The sequence below is a fragment of the Bipolaris victoriae genome, assembly GCF_000527765.1.
Source record: "Bipolaris victoriae FI3 unplaced genomic scaffold scaffold_32, whole genome shotgun sequence".
Lineage (NCBI taxonomy): Eukaryota > Fungi > Ascomycota > Dothideomycetes > Pleosporales > Pleosporaceae > Bipolaris > Bipolaris victoriae.
In genome coordinates, this window is record NW_014575360.1 from 167007 (window position 1) to 182088 (window position 15082).

General features: G+C 52.3%; 7 protein-coding genes across 7 annotated transcripts; 1 reads left to right on the plus strand and 6 right to left on the minus strand.

The window, feature by feature from the left end:
• Positions 1 to 1006: 1006 nt before the first annotated feature.
• On the minus strand, positions 1007 to 1279 carry COCVIDRAFT_43652 (hypothetical protein; the record flags this gene model as incomplete). Its single annotated transcript, XM_014702271.1, has 1 exon — positions 1007 to 1279. A coding segment is annotated over one exon (273 nt), but the record flags the coding sequence as incomplete, so codon positions are not given.
• Positions 1280 to 3294: 2015 nt separating this feature from the next.
• COCVIDRAFT_36834 (hypothetical protein) lies at positions 3295 to 6084 on the minus strand (the record flags this gene model as incomplete). The annotated part of the gene is made up of 3 exons (XM_014702272.1): positions 3295 to 4056; positions 4104 to 5967; positions 6059 to 6084. 3 exons carry the CDS (start codon positions 6082 to 6084, stop codon positions 3295 to 3297), a joined length of 2652 nt encoding a protein of 883 aa, XP_014557758.1.
• A 454-nt stretch (positions 6085 to 6538) lies between these two features.
• Positions 6539 to 7198, plus strand: COCVIDRAFT_36835 (hypothetical protein; the record flags this gene model as incomplete). The annotated part of the gene is made up of 2 exons (XM_014702273.1): positions 6539 to 6605; positions 6684 to 7198. The coding sequence occupies 2 exons, from the start codon at positions 6539 to 6541 to the stop codon at positions 7196 to 7198; spliced, it is 582 nt and encodes a 193-aa protein (XP_014557759.1).
• Positions 7199 to 8268: 1070 nt separating this feature from the next.
• COCVIDRAFT_96497 (hypothetical protein) lies at positions 8269 to 9029 on the minus strand (the record flags this gene model as incomplete). Its single annotated transcript, XM_014702274.1, has 3 exons — positions 8269 to 8658; positions 8711 to 8790; positions 8846 to 9029. The coding sequence occupies 3 exons, from the start codon at positions 9027 to 9029 to the stop codon at positions 8269 to 8271; spliced, it is 654 nt and encodes a 217-aa protein (XP_014557760.1).
• A 545-nt stretch (positions 9030 to 9574) lies between these two features.
• On the minus strand, positions 9575 to 9748 carry COCVIDRAFT_96224 (hypothetical protein; the record flags this gene model as incomplete). Its single annotated transcript, XM_014702275.1, has 1 exon — positions 9575 to 9748. One exon carries the CDS (start codon positions 9746 to 9748, stop codon positions 9575 to 9577), a length of 174 nt encoding a protein of 57 aa, XP_014557761.1.
• Positions 9749 to 9800: 52 nt separating this feature from the next.
• COCVIDRAFT_96241 (hypothetical protein) lies at positions 9801 to 11071 on the minus strand (the record flags this gene model as incomplete). The annotated part of the gene is made up of 4 exons (XM_014702276.1): positions 9801 to 9984; positions 10035 to 10410; positions 10458 to 10613; positions 10669 to 11071. 4 exons carry the CDS (start codon positions 11069 to 11071, stop codon positions 9801 to 9803), a joined length of 1119 nt encoding a protein of 372 aa, XP_014557762.1.
• Positions 11072 to 11740: 669 nt separating this feature from the next.
• Positions 11741 to 14970, minus strand: COCVIDRAFT_15083 (hypothetical protein; the record flags this gene model as incomplete). Its single annotated transcript, XM_014702202.1, has 3 exons — positions 11741 to 13701; positions 13752 to 14379; positions 14491 to 14970. 3 exons carry the CDS (start codon positions 14968 to 14970, stop codon positions 11741 to 11743), a joined length of 3069 nt encoding a protein of 1022 aa, XP_014557688.1.
• Positions 14971 to 15082: the final 112 nt, after the last annotated feature.

Consider the following 15082-nt stretch of genomic DNA (forward strand, 5'->3'; position numbering starts at 1 on the left):
TTATGTCAGATTTCAGTGCGAAGTTCTAGCTGAATAGTAGGGCGAGATTGGAGATGAGAGCTGTGCTCCGGACACGCAGAATTGTATCCATGGTCGTTGTCTTTGCCCGTCTGGTTCATGCTGTTGTGGTAGTCGATGGTATACCGCCGGCGAACAGAGTCACCAATATTTGACAAGTATTCGCAGTGCTGTCAAGTGTGGCCTCGTAATCGTCACACTTGCTATCAGTCAAGGGCATCCAATTCCTCGGAACCGCCTTTACCGACATGGTAGGCCTTGTCTAGCGTGTATGCAAGGATAATCAGAAAAACAGGCTTGGTGGTAAAAATGGCAATGACAGAGAAGTAATCAAGCTCGAGGTCCTGTTCGACGAGGAGGGTTGGGTTGGACAGAGTTAGATTGGAGGACAAACGTTAACTTGGAGAACTCCCTGGGGGAGACAAGGCAATTGTTGACGGCGAAGGCTTTCTCGAGGACATTTCTAGTCACAACTTAGGAGTATACTTAATCAGAGATGACTAGTAGTATTATTGCTTCGACTTACAGCTTGAAGACAAGATAAAGTATGGATACATGATTTGAATTCGACGCCTCGACAAGAACAAGGTAAATTTTGGACGCACAGAAAATGTAAACTACCAGTTCTCATGCGTAATTCTGGGGAGATGGGACATCGACGTGCGTGTCTCGTTTGGGCTGTGGCCGAATCAATGAACGGGGGGACACTCCTCCACGGGTCCCCCCGTCCATCTATGCAACGGCTGTCAAAAGTCGGCTTGTCGGTTGTGCGGAGCGATCTCCGAAACGTAGCGTAGTATTTCTCATGACTGTCTCACCGGCTCTTTTCTCTCGTTGGTACGTCTGCCGTCCTTGGCTCTAGCTCCTGTGTATCCCCGCTGCTGCCAGCACCAGCACCAGCACCAACGCCACCAGCACTCTCAGACTCGGTCTTTTCTTCATCTTCAATGCCGCTGACGCTCCCTCTCCTGCTCTTAGTCGGACTCTCATCAGCACTAGGCCTGTTGCCCCCGAGCTCCGTGGCAATCTGCATAAGCACATTGCCATGCGTAATGGTTTCGACAATGTCCCGCGGCTCCTCACCCGCCCTGATTCGTGCTAGTGTCTCGGACGCGTCCTCGTACGGCAGCGACTTGAGTAACTCGAACAGCTGTTCTAGGTCCTGATGCTTACGCTTGGTCTGGGCAGTTTCCGTTTCCTTGTACTGACACTGGCTGTCACGAGCCGCACACTCACTACACTGAGGGCGCTCACCATTACACTAGAAAGGTACACATCAGACGCCGTCTATACCGCTTTGCTTGTTCATGCAGGCACTAAATCTGTACCTTGGTTTTGCGAGTTCTGCATGCCGCGCAAGCTAGGGTTACGCGAGCTCGCTTTGACTGTGTGGGCGGAGGCTCACTCCTGGGTGATGTTGCGGGGAGCAGAGCACGAAGAGGCCGGCCCCCAGCACTTTCCCCTGGAGCAGCTGAATTTGACTGCTGTGATTGCATGTCACAGGGGGCCAACAGAAGCCGACTGGGGCAGAAGCCGCTTGTCTGCTCGAGAGACAGAGGAGCCGGGCGAGCCTCGAGCACAGAAGGGGAGGGTAGGAAAGAGTTCCACAGACCAGCGAGTGGGATAAAATGGTAGTAATAGAGAAGTGCGGGTGCGGCCGGTTCCAAATATGAGAATGTGACGAAAGCACTGGACCGACGTAGGGTTTGGGGGAAAAAATTGCCGCGGTCTTGCCTGTACGACTGAAGAGACTGGTGGTCTTTCTAGTCTTCACCCTCTGAAATGTTACTGTTACCCAACCAGCCCCGATTCGGGCACTCAGGCACTCGACATTCTTTCCGTATCGAATTGCTGAATGTAGCCCGAGCCCAGGTCCTCGCAGCGTGTCTGCGTCCGCATACGTGTAAGAAGGCCGGCTATCCGTCCGCCAATCAGATTGCGCGCTCAGGGCAGTTTGCCACTGCGCCTGCGTCCATCTAATCCTGTCTACAGGCACATAGCGGCACGACGATTAATCCAGTAAAGCCCAAAGAGTCATACATGCTTCTTTTCCAACCGCCAGTCAAAATGGTTGGAAGGAGATTCCAGCTGGAGGTATACATCCATGACGGCCCTGCATACGCCCATGCCCAACGCTCCCTACCCTCGAGCGCCGGCGAGGTGGAGCCGCTGCTGCTGTCCGTAACATGTTTCTTTTATCACTGTCTTCTCTGTCAGTCGCCATTGCCCATGCTGGTCCAGAGGCAAAATTTGCTGGCGGCCACAGTAGAGGGCTCTCATCAAACAGGTTTGTTCCCACACAAGCCACGTGATGTTCGTCCCCCCTCCCCCATCTCGCTAGTGTTTGAAGACTTTGTGGTCTGATTGATAGACAGAGAGAAAAAAAGATAGCCACCTGCCGCTCCAGGGTGGGGTGCATAGTGGCCATTTTTGACGTTCCAGAAGTGCATAGTCTCGCGCCTACGCGGTATGCAAAGACGGTACATAGGCGCACTCCGCTTTTTCCCGTTACAGTCCCGTCATCAAGGATTGCTTATAGGGCTATGTCCAAGACAAACGGAAGGATTGCGTAAGGGTGAGCCGCTGAGCAGATCAATATGCGCGGTATGCCTTGCGCGGAACGTCCTGCGCGGGATACAGTCCGCGGAGATGCGATCGAGATCTAAAACAGACCTCACATCTCGCCTGCAGCTCTTGGCTAATATTGTCACTTACACACTGTACATGTGTGTTCCACTTGGGGTGGCGAGGCGGAAACAAAATGGCGAGGTGGACACAGCGTTTATTCCCGTGAAAACAGTAGCTTGGCTTGGCCTGTGGTGGAGAAGACGGGGGGGTTTGTACAAAGCAGCAGGTGCTAACAACGATAGATGGGTGCTTCAACACCCGATGCTCAGGTTTTGGCCTGGAAAGTTTTAATCTTCAAAAAAAATGCAGCTGACATAGCTCACCGTAGACGCTTACCCATGTACATTTGACATTGATCTGCATACCTACACTATGGACGCTAACCAGAGAACTAGGCGTAATACCAACATGTGTGCGGAAAATAGGGGTGGCGGATAGGTCCAGTGCAGGGATCATACATAGTTCCTACTATTTCTGGTTCACAACTCCGGCGTCAATCTACATTTTTTTTTGTTGGGAGTGCTAGGAGTAACAAGTCAAAAACACACACACATGCACACATACACATACAACAAAGCGTACACGGCAAGACAATCATTTTCCCTCATAACAGTTATTATTTTCCTATCCCTATCATTCCGATGCTGTTCAATACTCGAAGTCATCATCAACACTAGGCCCCTTGTTCTTGGCCACGCTTTCCTGCCTTTGGTACATTTCCGCAATCATACGACTTGAACTCGCCTGATCCGGCTTCTTGTCCTCCCTCTCCTTGATGAAACGCGGAAAGCGTAAGCTGACACCCTTGCCACCGCCGCCAACTTCAGCCGCAGCTGCCTTGTACCGCGGCGACAAGGTGAGGTCTGCAGTCTTGACCTCCCACACATATCGCGGCTCGAACCACACGTCAGGCTGGTCTTTGTTACCAGTCGAATGTGTGTAGAATGGCTTCGGGCGATCGATGACAATCTCAGAAAGCGTCTTGTGCAGAGTTTCCAGGATGGCTTCAGAGAAACCAGTACCAATGTTGCAGACTGTTTCGTACTTTTCCGTCGAAGGATTGTAGCAGGCAAGCAAAAAGGCACCATACCAACTGGTACGCTTGCCCTTGCCGTAGTAGGCTCCCAGCACTACAAGATCCAGTGAATCACCCACGCCGGCAAGGTAGTCCTTCTTGACCTTGAGCCAATTCTGCGAGCGCTTGGATGGCTCGTAGTAAGACTCTGGGCCGTCCAACATCTTGACCATGAGACCTTCGCAGCCTTCCTTTACTGAGTCTTCAAGGAGTGTTTGGATCTCCTCTAGTTCGTTGGTGTTGCCATACTTGGCAAATGCAAACTCGCCTTCGACAGGCACGAAGGCTTCTTTGAGATGCTCGCGACGCTCACGGAATGACTTTGTTACCAACGCCTAATTATGTCAGCAATTGATCACTAAGCAAGAGGTGTGATACATACCTCGCCATTGAGATAGAGGATATCAAAGGCAAAAACGCAAACCTTGACCTTGACGTCTTCGACCTTGACATCCTTCCTCTTCCTCGTCATGAGCTGTTGAAAAGGAAGCACCTTCTTCTCTACCATATCCCAGGCAACCGTCTCGCAGTCGAGAACGAAGCTCTTTGTACCTTCTTTAACCCAAGTCGGCAGCTTGGCGAGAATGTCAGGATATTTCTTGGACAAATCTTCAGAGTTGCGCGAGAAAATGTTGGACACGCCGCGCTCGCTCTTGCCAGCACTGGGTGCTTCAGTAGCCAGCTCAATCTTTGCATCGTGAGCGACAAAGTGAATCTGTGCACGCTCTCCATCATACTTGTATTCACAGGTAAAGTCCTTGCCCTCAAAGCGATCTAGCACCTCCGTGATGGACTTTGTTGGCTTGGCAAGCATAGGCTTCAGAGGTACACCGGGCTGTAGGCGACAGTTCTCGCGCAGGTTCATGATGCCGTGCTCAATCATTGCTGGGATGATGACTTCGTAACTTGGCAGCTCGCTGTACACTGTCTTTAGCATAGCTTCGGCTTTGCCCAAGTCCTCCGTCGACGGTGTTTTGCCTTGAAGTGACATCTCATGGAATATCATTGCCTGTGCGACGGCTACGACAACGGTCCTCTCAGCAAGGCCTAATCGAAGCTTACCCTCGAGGGTTCGGACGATGAACTTGGCTTCACTGGGTCCACCTTTGTCCTTCTCAATATCAATGTTCTTGCCAGAGTTGTGCGCATCTGCCGCTGATAGCAGTTTCTTGATTCCATCAACCTTGCGCCCCTGAGCACCTTGTCCTTCGATAGTAGCGATGGCCATCAGTCCCTTGCGCACACCTTCGACTGTCAATGCTTTGGGTTTGAACATGGTGGGTTGTTTTGATCGACTCTTGGCTGCAACAAGGCCCAGATCTCCAATCTCGTTTTGGTCGCTCTTGATATGTTGTAAACTTCGACCGGTACTCTCAGAAATTGCCTTCATGATTAGTGACTCGCCAATACCGAGCTCAATACCTGCATAGTCGGCTGCAAGCTTATTGACCATGAGCATGACAGTCGGCAGCATATCAGATGGAGTCAACCGCAAAACCTGTCTCAAGAACAAGGAGCAATGTGCAAGAATCTCCAGACGCTTCGTCGTCATCTCAATCTTCGAAAAAGTTGTGCACAACGCCGCATATGGGACTGGCTCGCCTGGTTTCCAATCGGGATATGGGTCCTTGGTGTTGGACGCAAGGGTTGCCTGTACTTGCTTCCGTGCCTTGACCTTGACCTCTTCAGGCTCCTCTTCAGAGCTAACTGCCTCATCCTCTTCTTGCTCCTTGCTCGATTCGGTTTCCTCCTTTGCTAGTGCAGAAGACTTTTCAGCCTCCTTCTTGCCCTTCTTGCTCTTGGTCTTTGTGGATGCTTCCTCTTCCTCATCTTCTGGCTCTGCAGCCTTGGATTTAGCAGCAGATTTCTTTGACTTGGGCGATGCCTTTTCAGCTTTTGGTTGTGCGACCGTCTTCTTCGGCGAAGGTTTTCTTCGTTGACGTTTGCTTGGAGGTTCCTCCTCAGACTCCTCCTCTGCTTCTTCTTTGATTTGTCTCTTCTTGCCAGTCTCAGAGCTTACGCTGTCGACTTCCATTGCCTCGCCATCTGATTCTACTTGCTCCTTCACCGGCGCTCTGACCTCTGCATCTGAGTCGGCTTCCTCATCTTGTTCCTTCTTCAGGTCCTTTGGCGAGGATTGTGGCTCTTCCTGCGGTGTTGAATCCTTCTTGCTTGACTTCGGTTTCGTAGAAAAGGCTAGTTTCGATTGCTGCTTTGCATCGCCGTTGGGTTTTCCAAAGAACTTTCTATTGAAAAACAATCAGCACTGCATTGCCACCAAAAGACTGTCTAAGGGTATCGTCGCACCCCAGAGTAGTCTGAGAAGACTTTACATACCCAAGTGTAGCTTGCTTAGGAGCCATGGCTGTGAGAGCACCACTGTGATCCGCACTCCAATGCAACGGTAGGCAATTTCGACGTAATAAGCGGGGAGATGAATGCAAAGATCGAGGCGAGGGTTGTAAAGTCAAGGGAAGGCGCGATTTTAAACAGAAACGAGAAGCATTGAAGCGGAGGGGCATGCTCTGTTGGTAGGTAGGGTATAGTTGCCTAGGCAGGCAGGCAGGCACTCTACAAGGCGCGTCGCGCCTGGCTCGCCGCAAACGCGAAAGTCAAGCGGCCCCGGCCCCCAACCCCAACGACCCCTGCTGACATCATTCATCCGACATGGATTAGGCGGCATCGTTGAAGCGTCATGACTTTGCCATTGCAAAATCCCAAAGTCACACCACTGTACATGTAACAAGAAAAACGAAAACATCCTCAAAACTGGCGTCCTACTTCTGGAAACACCGGGATCCTCCACCGCCGCCCGCCATGTCTAAACCCTCTGCGCAACCTCAACTCACGCCACAATTCTGCTTCAACCAAACTGCACTCCGAGGTGAGCGCACCCCCTCGGTCTCTTTGCCAAATTCTCCCCCCAGCCCACTAACTAATACGCAAGCCGGCTGAACAACAGACTTCCTCCGCATATCCCGCAGCAGCATCGACGACTCGATAACACAGAACCTCAACGCTCTCCTCACCCCGGCGCAACGAGGCTTCGATCCCAACTCGACAAGCACACGACAGCTATCACCGCCGGGCCATCCCAGGGCCCTGGATCCAGAGCAATGTGAAGGGTTCAAGGAAAAAGTGCTGTTCCCCAGCTGGGCAGTGCGATCAGATGTACTAGACTATTGCGCCGGCGTTGCGACATCGCCGGATCCAGACGACCCGGACAGTCTTCTACGGCAGATTGAAGATGCCAAAGCGAGAGAGCGCACGGTAGATGAGCGGTTAGATCCATATTCTGGGCGCTACTTTCCTGCAGAAGCGAGGACAGAGAGTCTGGCTACGCTCATGCGCAACGAGCGTGCGGTGGAGAAGATTGTACGCATGCGTACATGGAGTGTGCTGGGCGAGCGATGTGGAATCAGCAGCGAATCGGCAGATGATGCATTTGACAAGTGGAGGGCGGCACGACGACGCTGAGGGAGCATTGTAGAGCTTGGATTAGACAGCATAGTTTTGTTGCATAGCGTGTAATCTCCACTTTGTATAGTAGGCATATGAATGGCGTCTGGTTTCTCCTGCTGTAGTTGTCGCTATCAAACAGTCGGCATGAGATGAGCACGCAGCAACGAGAACTCCGCATCGCAACCAAAAGAGCTTGTCAACGATTGCAAAAAATGCTCTAGGCTCTCATACTTGACACTGAACCGATGCTCTCTGATGCTCGACGTTGATGCCGTCTGAATTCGACGATGATGTTCCCACAAAATTTTTGCAGAGCTTCATCCGCACGAATGCTCACAAGCAACATTTCGCACACGACAACATAGCATCGCATCACTCTCAAATCTCAAGCGCAAAAACACACATTCCATAAATGTGTAGCAAGAAAAAAGAATAATGTCCCACACCATCCCACAACTCCAATCCATCTTTTCACGGATAATTGCAATTGGTAAGGAAAGACGGGCGGATATCTCTCTACGGGGCCGGGAACGGAGAACTATCCACAGAGGAAAAGGTAGGATAACTCTCAGCAAGCCGCTTTCGCGGAGCCACGATTGTTTTAGGTATGTAGATTACCAACTGATGATGAGGAAAAAGGAAGAGGGATGGAGGCCGGCTGTGCTTTATAGACCGAGGGAGGCGGGAAGGCGGGGCGGGTCCGTGCGTGGATGAGCGCTAGATTAGTCATCATTTGAGGCCGGGAAAGTGGGCGAAAAATTGTGAGGACATTGAGAAAAATTTACCAAAGGACGCCTGTGCGGTGTGGGCTACAAGTGGGTCAGGCAACACAGATGGCTGGTTGTCAAGGTCGTAGCACAATCTCAGCATCAAATACATATAGCATATCACATCATGCGACAACAACACAGACTCATCACGATGCAGACACAAAGACAATCAAGAGTGGCGGGTTCATGCATGCATTCAAGCTAGCTAGACCCATCCAATAATATCCATCGAGATTCCGTCAGATGGTAAAACATGGCCACCCATCTTTCGACAGATGGCCACGGAAAAACCCAGCAGACGCAACGACAAACACTCTAGTAGAGACGCTTGGGAGGGCTCATGGTGGCCTTGATGGTCAAGGAGCCCACGTTCTGCCATCCCTTCTTAAGCAGAGAGACGAGGTAGTTGATGGCCAACATGATGTTGCCAATCAGCTCATCCTCAGTCATGCCAACGTTGCCAATAGCGACACCCATGCAGAGAACCTTCTTCAACTGGAACTTGATGGTGGACTTGACTTCGTTCATCTTGTTGGCGAGGTCCTCGTTGTGGGAGACGGGAGTAGGGAACTTTCCGGCCTTGGAGAGACCGGGTCCGAGGAGACGGGGAATCTGCTTGATGAGAGCATCGGAGGCCATGAAGGCATCGTACTTCTTGGCGAGCTTCTTGATGAGCTTCTTGTTCTTGTTGAGCTTCTTCAAGTCCTGTATCACTTTGTCAGAAACATTCTGATAGATATTGTGCCGTAGTACTCACATCAGTGCTCATGGCATCAACACCATGGTGCTTGGCACGATCGATATCGTGCTGGTCACCGAGAACGCAAATGCTCATGCCTGTTCACCTCCATTAGCTCATGCCCAACTCCAATACTCTCTGCCATCGACTTACGAGGACGGGGAAGCGTGGGGAGCTTGATGGTTCCCGAGAAACGCTTGTCACGCTGGGGGTCGTAGTTCTTAAGGCCGATCTGGAGTTCGACGGTCTCGAGGAAGTTCCTCTTCTTGGTCTCGTTGGAGTACTCGAGGAGCTGTTGAACGTTCGTACGAACGCCGGCGACAGAGATTTTCGACATGTTGGCTGATGTGTCTCCCAGAGGATATCGGTTCCTTTGGTGGCTCTGTCAAGGTTGTTGGTATTGGGAAGAAGAGAGGCGAGTAGCAGTGGATTTCAATGTGGGCGAGGAGGCGCGCTAGCGAATACCACGCTAAACCGCTTTAGTGAAACTAGGCAGCAGTATCTGAATGCAACAACGGTAAATGAGGTTGCGAGTAATGTAGACCCAACAGAATAGATTGATATATGAGTCACAATTTGTCAGGCCATGTATCCCTTTTGGGAAGACAGATTCATCAATTCATATGTCCATCTCCTGCCTGTATGTTGTACAGTTCCTGTCAACCACTTCACAAGACGAAAATCCAATGCACAAGGTCGTCCCATACTTCCACATTTCTCGCACGCCCGTAGGCAGAATAACTATAGTAATATACAGTCGCTTTTTGCCATGCATGGATGTGCACTACGCCATGCAATGCCCCAAACTCCTCGCCATGACCATCAGAGTCAAAGAAGAAAAATAATAATGCAAGAAGTAGCACATGCCACAAAAGACTGCTGCTACGGGTATCCCATATGAGAAACCCTAACGCCGAATTCACACCGTTTCCATAAGTCAAACCAGATCAAACCAAGGGGTATGTTGCGCACACAGGCCACCGTGCCAAATGGAGTAAAAGCCGAAGCCGTAGATATACAGAAGGCGAGAAAGGGTTGTTCAGGACCACTGGACATACCCAGGCCAATTGTCAGAACTTGTCAAAGAGCCAGCGCATCATTCGCCATCTCAGTGCATGAGCTGTTGGTTATTTGCCGCGTCGACAACATTGTCGGAGAGATTGATCAAGAGTTGAGCAAGGCAGCGCTTGGTGGCAGCGTCGTCCCGCAGAACAGAGGAGAAAGTAGCATCTCGGAGCGGCTCGGGTAAGGACTGGCGCAGCGCCTCGCGAGCGCGAGCATTATCGCTCAAGCTGTCTAGGGTTAGATGGAGGACGGGGAGGTGCACGACAAAGCAACTTACCGGAGAAAGCAACGCACAACGTGCTTCAGTAAGCGAACCGTCTGTTGCTCAACGAGCTGATTGACCATATTGCTCAAGACGGTGCCTACGGCATAGAAACGCTCGTAGGTTTGGCAGATATATGCAAGTCCAATGTCGTCCAGCAAGATCTTCTGGACAATGAAAATCGCCACAGTCTTGCTGAGTTCCGAGCCCGTCTCCATGATACGGAGACAAAGTGGGATAATCTCAGTAGTGAGAAGGAAATTGATGACTTCAGAAGAGTCGTTCTTGACCAGAGCGCCAATTACACCGAGAGACGTAAGACGTAGGTATTCGAAGGGTCGTGATTTGGACGTCGTGTTGAGAAACGGATACAGGAAGAGCGGAATGTGCGCTGTTAGTCGTTAGCCAGTTTAATACAATACGGGACGTGTAACATACCACTCAAAAACAGGCCACGGGTTTCAGTATGAGAAGCCACGCATTGAAGAAGCGCGAGAGCATTGCAGACACGGTTAGATGCTGCGGCGGTCAATTGCGAAGGGTTAAGCAGCGGGTAAACGGAGATGATCTCTTGGAGGAGAGAAGCCATAACACCTAATGGAAAGTGATTAGCACTGCATTTGAAGTGTTGAACATCTGGCAGCTATACCGAAAGAATGCCAGAGAATCAGAGCCAGCTCGGGGACCTGCTCCCGCTTCTTGCTCAACTCCAGAAGCGCGGCCTCCCTAGTAGCAGGCTTCATAAGCTGGGTTACCCATTCCAACACGCGCCTATTCTCATCAGTCATGCCGACATCGGCTGCCTGGACGTCGTTGGCAGGTCCTCGGGGAACGGCGTTGTTTCCGGGCAGCGTGGAGCCATTGTTGGCCGCAAGCTGCTGGTGGTACTGGCGCTGCGCAGCTGCTTGAACCGCCTGAGCCTGCTGCTGGGCATGCAACTGGGCGGCCTGCGCTTGATGCTGTCCATGTTGGGCTACGTGATGTTGCGGCTGCTGGTGGTGGCCCTGACCCCACTCGCCATACTGTTGCTGATGCGCGAGGAAATGTTGCATTGGCTGCGGGTCGTAGCGGTTTCGCGGGTATTGCGGGGTATTGGTGAGATGAAGTCGTTTACGCGGGTCTAAATAGAAAGCGACAAGCGATCAAAGAATAGGCTGGTGGGTCGAAGGGTAGGCGATGGAGACTGGGGCGTGGTGAGTCTGTTCTGGCTGCACTCGAGAGATGAGGCCGCGAAGCACCCCACTGGCGCGAGCGCCTTGGCGCCTGCGGGAGCTTGTGCTTTCGACGGAGATCGACAGCGCATCCGCGTCAGGTACAGCTTGGGCAACAGTATAACGTTTGTAAGTGCGCCAATCAAAGTAATACAGTGAAGGCGCTGAGGCAGCAGTGAGAGGAGCACGAGTCACCGCAAGGGTCCAGCCAGGTCACGACCCTGTAAAGGGGAGAGAGAGCTCGATTCACAATTCATTGATATCAGACTTCTAAGATTCCCATCTGCTCCGACCGCTCCAACCATTACAGGGCAAATGACAAATGAAATTCGTGGGCGGTGGTTCTACTCATAAGAAAAATCTGCTCCCAAAACCTTCTGAACCAATCGAAAAAGAGAAAAAGAATTATAGTGCATAGTTGAAGTTCCAAAAATTGACGTCTGCCTGCCAATATCCGAAGTGAAAAAAAAACGTCAAAAACTCTCCTACTCCCTTTACAACAAAGAATCATCATAGCCTAAGCTCTGAAAGAATAGTTTGAGCCATGTTCTTGTACTGCCAAGTTCCTCCATCCACCTTCTTGAATTGAATACCATGCAATGTCAACAGAGGGACTTTGACGATCAATATCTCAAACACGAGGTTCATGTTGGAGCCCATGTCGCTTTGTACATGCGTCGACGTTTCGCCAGCAGGTACTGCACGTCGTGGTCGTCGCTCGTCACGGTCTTCACTGCCATCAGACTCATCAGTATTCGTATAGCTGCGGTCTGCGGGAGATGGTCGTGAGCGTGATTTTGGTGTGTTGGGATTGCGGGTCTGGTCCCGTAGTTCGTCACGCTCTTTGTCACCACCAATGAAGCCCCCAAAGCTGATTCTCCTCTTATGTCCTCCGACGGGTGGCGATGCAGGCGAATCCATCGCCCTATTCATGTCGATACTAGGTGAGTGTCGACATCTGAATCCACCCTTGATTTCAGTCCATTCTACGCCCAGCTGGTCTAAAACCCTGATCAAGTCATCTTGAATGACGGTGAGCGGCTTTGTGCTGGTAGTAGAGACGCTGAACAAGCCCTTGAGAAAAACGGGCTTGACGGCATCTGGACTCCGACTGGCTTCTGCTTGCGCTTCTGCAAGTTCTGCATCCGTCTCCTCGGGCACATTCGCTTCCTTTGCCTGCTCTCTCTTAGCGCGTCGGGCCTGTATGCTCTCTCTTCGCGCATGACCCAGAGACTTCGCCCGCGAGGTCTGACTATGTCGTGAGCTTGAAGAAAGGTCGTCCGAGGCAGCATCGTTGGCTGCTCGAGTCTTGTTCGCACTCATCTCGGATCTGTCTGATCCGCTTGTGGGTGGAGGATTTCCGGGATCTTCTGAAGATCGTCCCCGTCGACTGAGTCGTCTGCGCAGATCTGCCGAGTTAACACTGGTGGAGCGGCCAAGTGCTTTCAGTTTGCGGGCGGCAGTGTTGCTAGTTCCAGGAGGTGAGAGCAATTCAGGCTGGTTATTGGCGTTGGCGGGAAGATGTGAGGCTGATCCTGCATCACGATCGCGTGTCCGTCGAATACTAAAGCTCTTCCTTGGAACTGAAGTTGGGGGCGCAGAAACTACCTCAGGGGGACCTGAAATTGCAACAGCTGGCGTGGGTGGTGGTGGCAACGGTTCCACCTTTTCCTTGTCATGGCTGCGATACTTTCTAGTACTGAAGCGACGCAAAAGGCCAGCGGCGGCTCCCTCCTTCTTTTGCTGCTCAACTTGTGGGGGAAGAACCGGTGGCAGACTGTTTAGATCCACTCTCTTCAGACTGTCGGTAATATCGTCCTCACCATGTGTCCTTGCTCTAGGTCGCGATCGCCCGCCTGTAGGCTTCTCGCCCGCCATTTCGTAAGTTGCTGAATTGGTATACGCAGCTGGTGGTGCTGGGAGGTCCGGCATTTTGAGTGGCTTCTCTTCTGGAGCCTGAGGGATAGCCACCGGGCCTGGGTCGGCGGTCTCGAGCCGCTCACGATCTCTCTTTTCTTTGACGAGGAAGTAAACCGACAGCAGAGGGCTGTATGCATTCACGGGATCCAATCCTCTTTGGATATCTTCAGAGGAAGAGGCCGTCAACTGCTCTCTGCTCCCAATTGAATTCCGCCTCTTGTAAAAGTCAAACATTCCCCTCTTTTTTTCCGTGTCTGGCGTCTGTGCGGTAGCCTTGCGTGCTGCCAGTCGCACAGCACGTTGATACTCTTCCGACTGGATCACATTGGTCAATTGCGCGGTGATGTATTCAGTTGTGCCGAAGTCGAACCCCTGCATCTTCTCAACAACTTCAGGGTCCAGGGGCAGTTGAATGGGTTCTCGATGGGGCAGGTAGTTTTCTGGGGGGCTGTTAAAGCCCTTTGTCAGCCAGGGATGGACCATGATCTCTGAAAGTGTCAGTCGCTGGGCGGGATCCGTCTGCAACATCCGGTGTATTAGATTGCGACATTCTATGCAATGTTAGTGTAGATCGAAATATCGATTGGTGACCAAAGCATACCAGTAGAAAGCCATGGTGGATAGTCGACATGCCCCTTTTTGATTTTTGCGTGCAGCTGGGGCATGCTCTGGTCGTCAAAGGGCACCTTTCCGCAGACGAGGACGTAGAGAACAATACCAAAACTCCAGACATCGACTTCGGGGCCGGTGTACTGCTTAGCCTGGAGGAGTTCGGGGGCGGCAAAGTATAAACTCCCACAAAAGGTTTTGAGCTGGTTCCGGGGAGAGAAGAGATTGCTGAGACCGAAATCGATAATCTTGATATCGCCCATTTTACTGATAAGAATGTTTTCAATCTTGAGATCGCGGTGGACGATGCTGTTTCGGTGGCAGTAGTCAAGGGCACTGGCAATCTGGCGGGCAAACTTGCGAGCCTGCTTTTCCTTGAGACGGCCGTGAGAGATGATGTAATCGAGCATCTGACCGCCATTGACAAACTCAAACATCATGTACCAATGGAAGTTTGTCCGGACGACATCTTTCATGCCGCAGATATAAGGGTGGCTGAGGAGGCTGACAATGGCGGCCTCTCTGGCGGTGCGGACTTCTTTGGAGTGGTCGGCTCGCTCACGATCAGCAGCGCTCTGATGCTGATCTTGCGACTGGCGAGGCACAATCTTGACGGCGGCCTAGAAGAGGGGGTTGTTAGCAGAGGTGGGTGCATGGTTAACAGACGCAACATGCCCATGGGCCAGGCCAATGGGCGTGGGACCATGTGGGCGGCGTGCAAAGGGACGCACCTGTTCTCCAGTTTCGACGTTCTTGGCGAGCTTGACCTTGCCCATGCTGCCGGCACCGATTGTCTTGCCTAGCGCCCATGTTCCGGTGGCCGGGGCGGTGATGGTGGTCCTGCGCTTGTTGACGGGCTGTTGTTGCACCGTTCGGGCATCGACAGCTACGCCGTTGATGGGCATTGCAGAAGCCGTCGACGCGTCAGACGCATACCGCGAATGGCTTCGTCTGCTCGAGTCGGGGCGCGAGGGGTCCTCGGAGCGGCGGGAGGGCGGGTGGTGGTCCTGGGCGAGGTTGGACTGTTCGTGGTCGCGGCGGGTGACGTTGTTCAGGGCGGGCTGGTGATGACGAGCGGGCGTGGGCGCAGGCGCGTGGGAGCTGGGGCGGACCTGGGAGGAGTTTGAGCGATTGGGACGGTCTCCAGACCTGCGCGAGGTGGAAGAGGTGCGCACGACAGCAGGCGAAGCTGGGGCAGCGGCCGACGACATGGCGAAGATGTGCTGGTGCCGGCGGTACACACAATGCAGGGAGCAGACGTGGGCCTGCGAGGACCTGGCGCACTGGGCGTAGGGCGAGCGCTCAACTCGACCACGTCGGGCC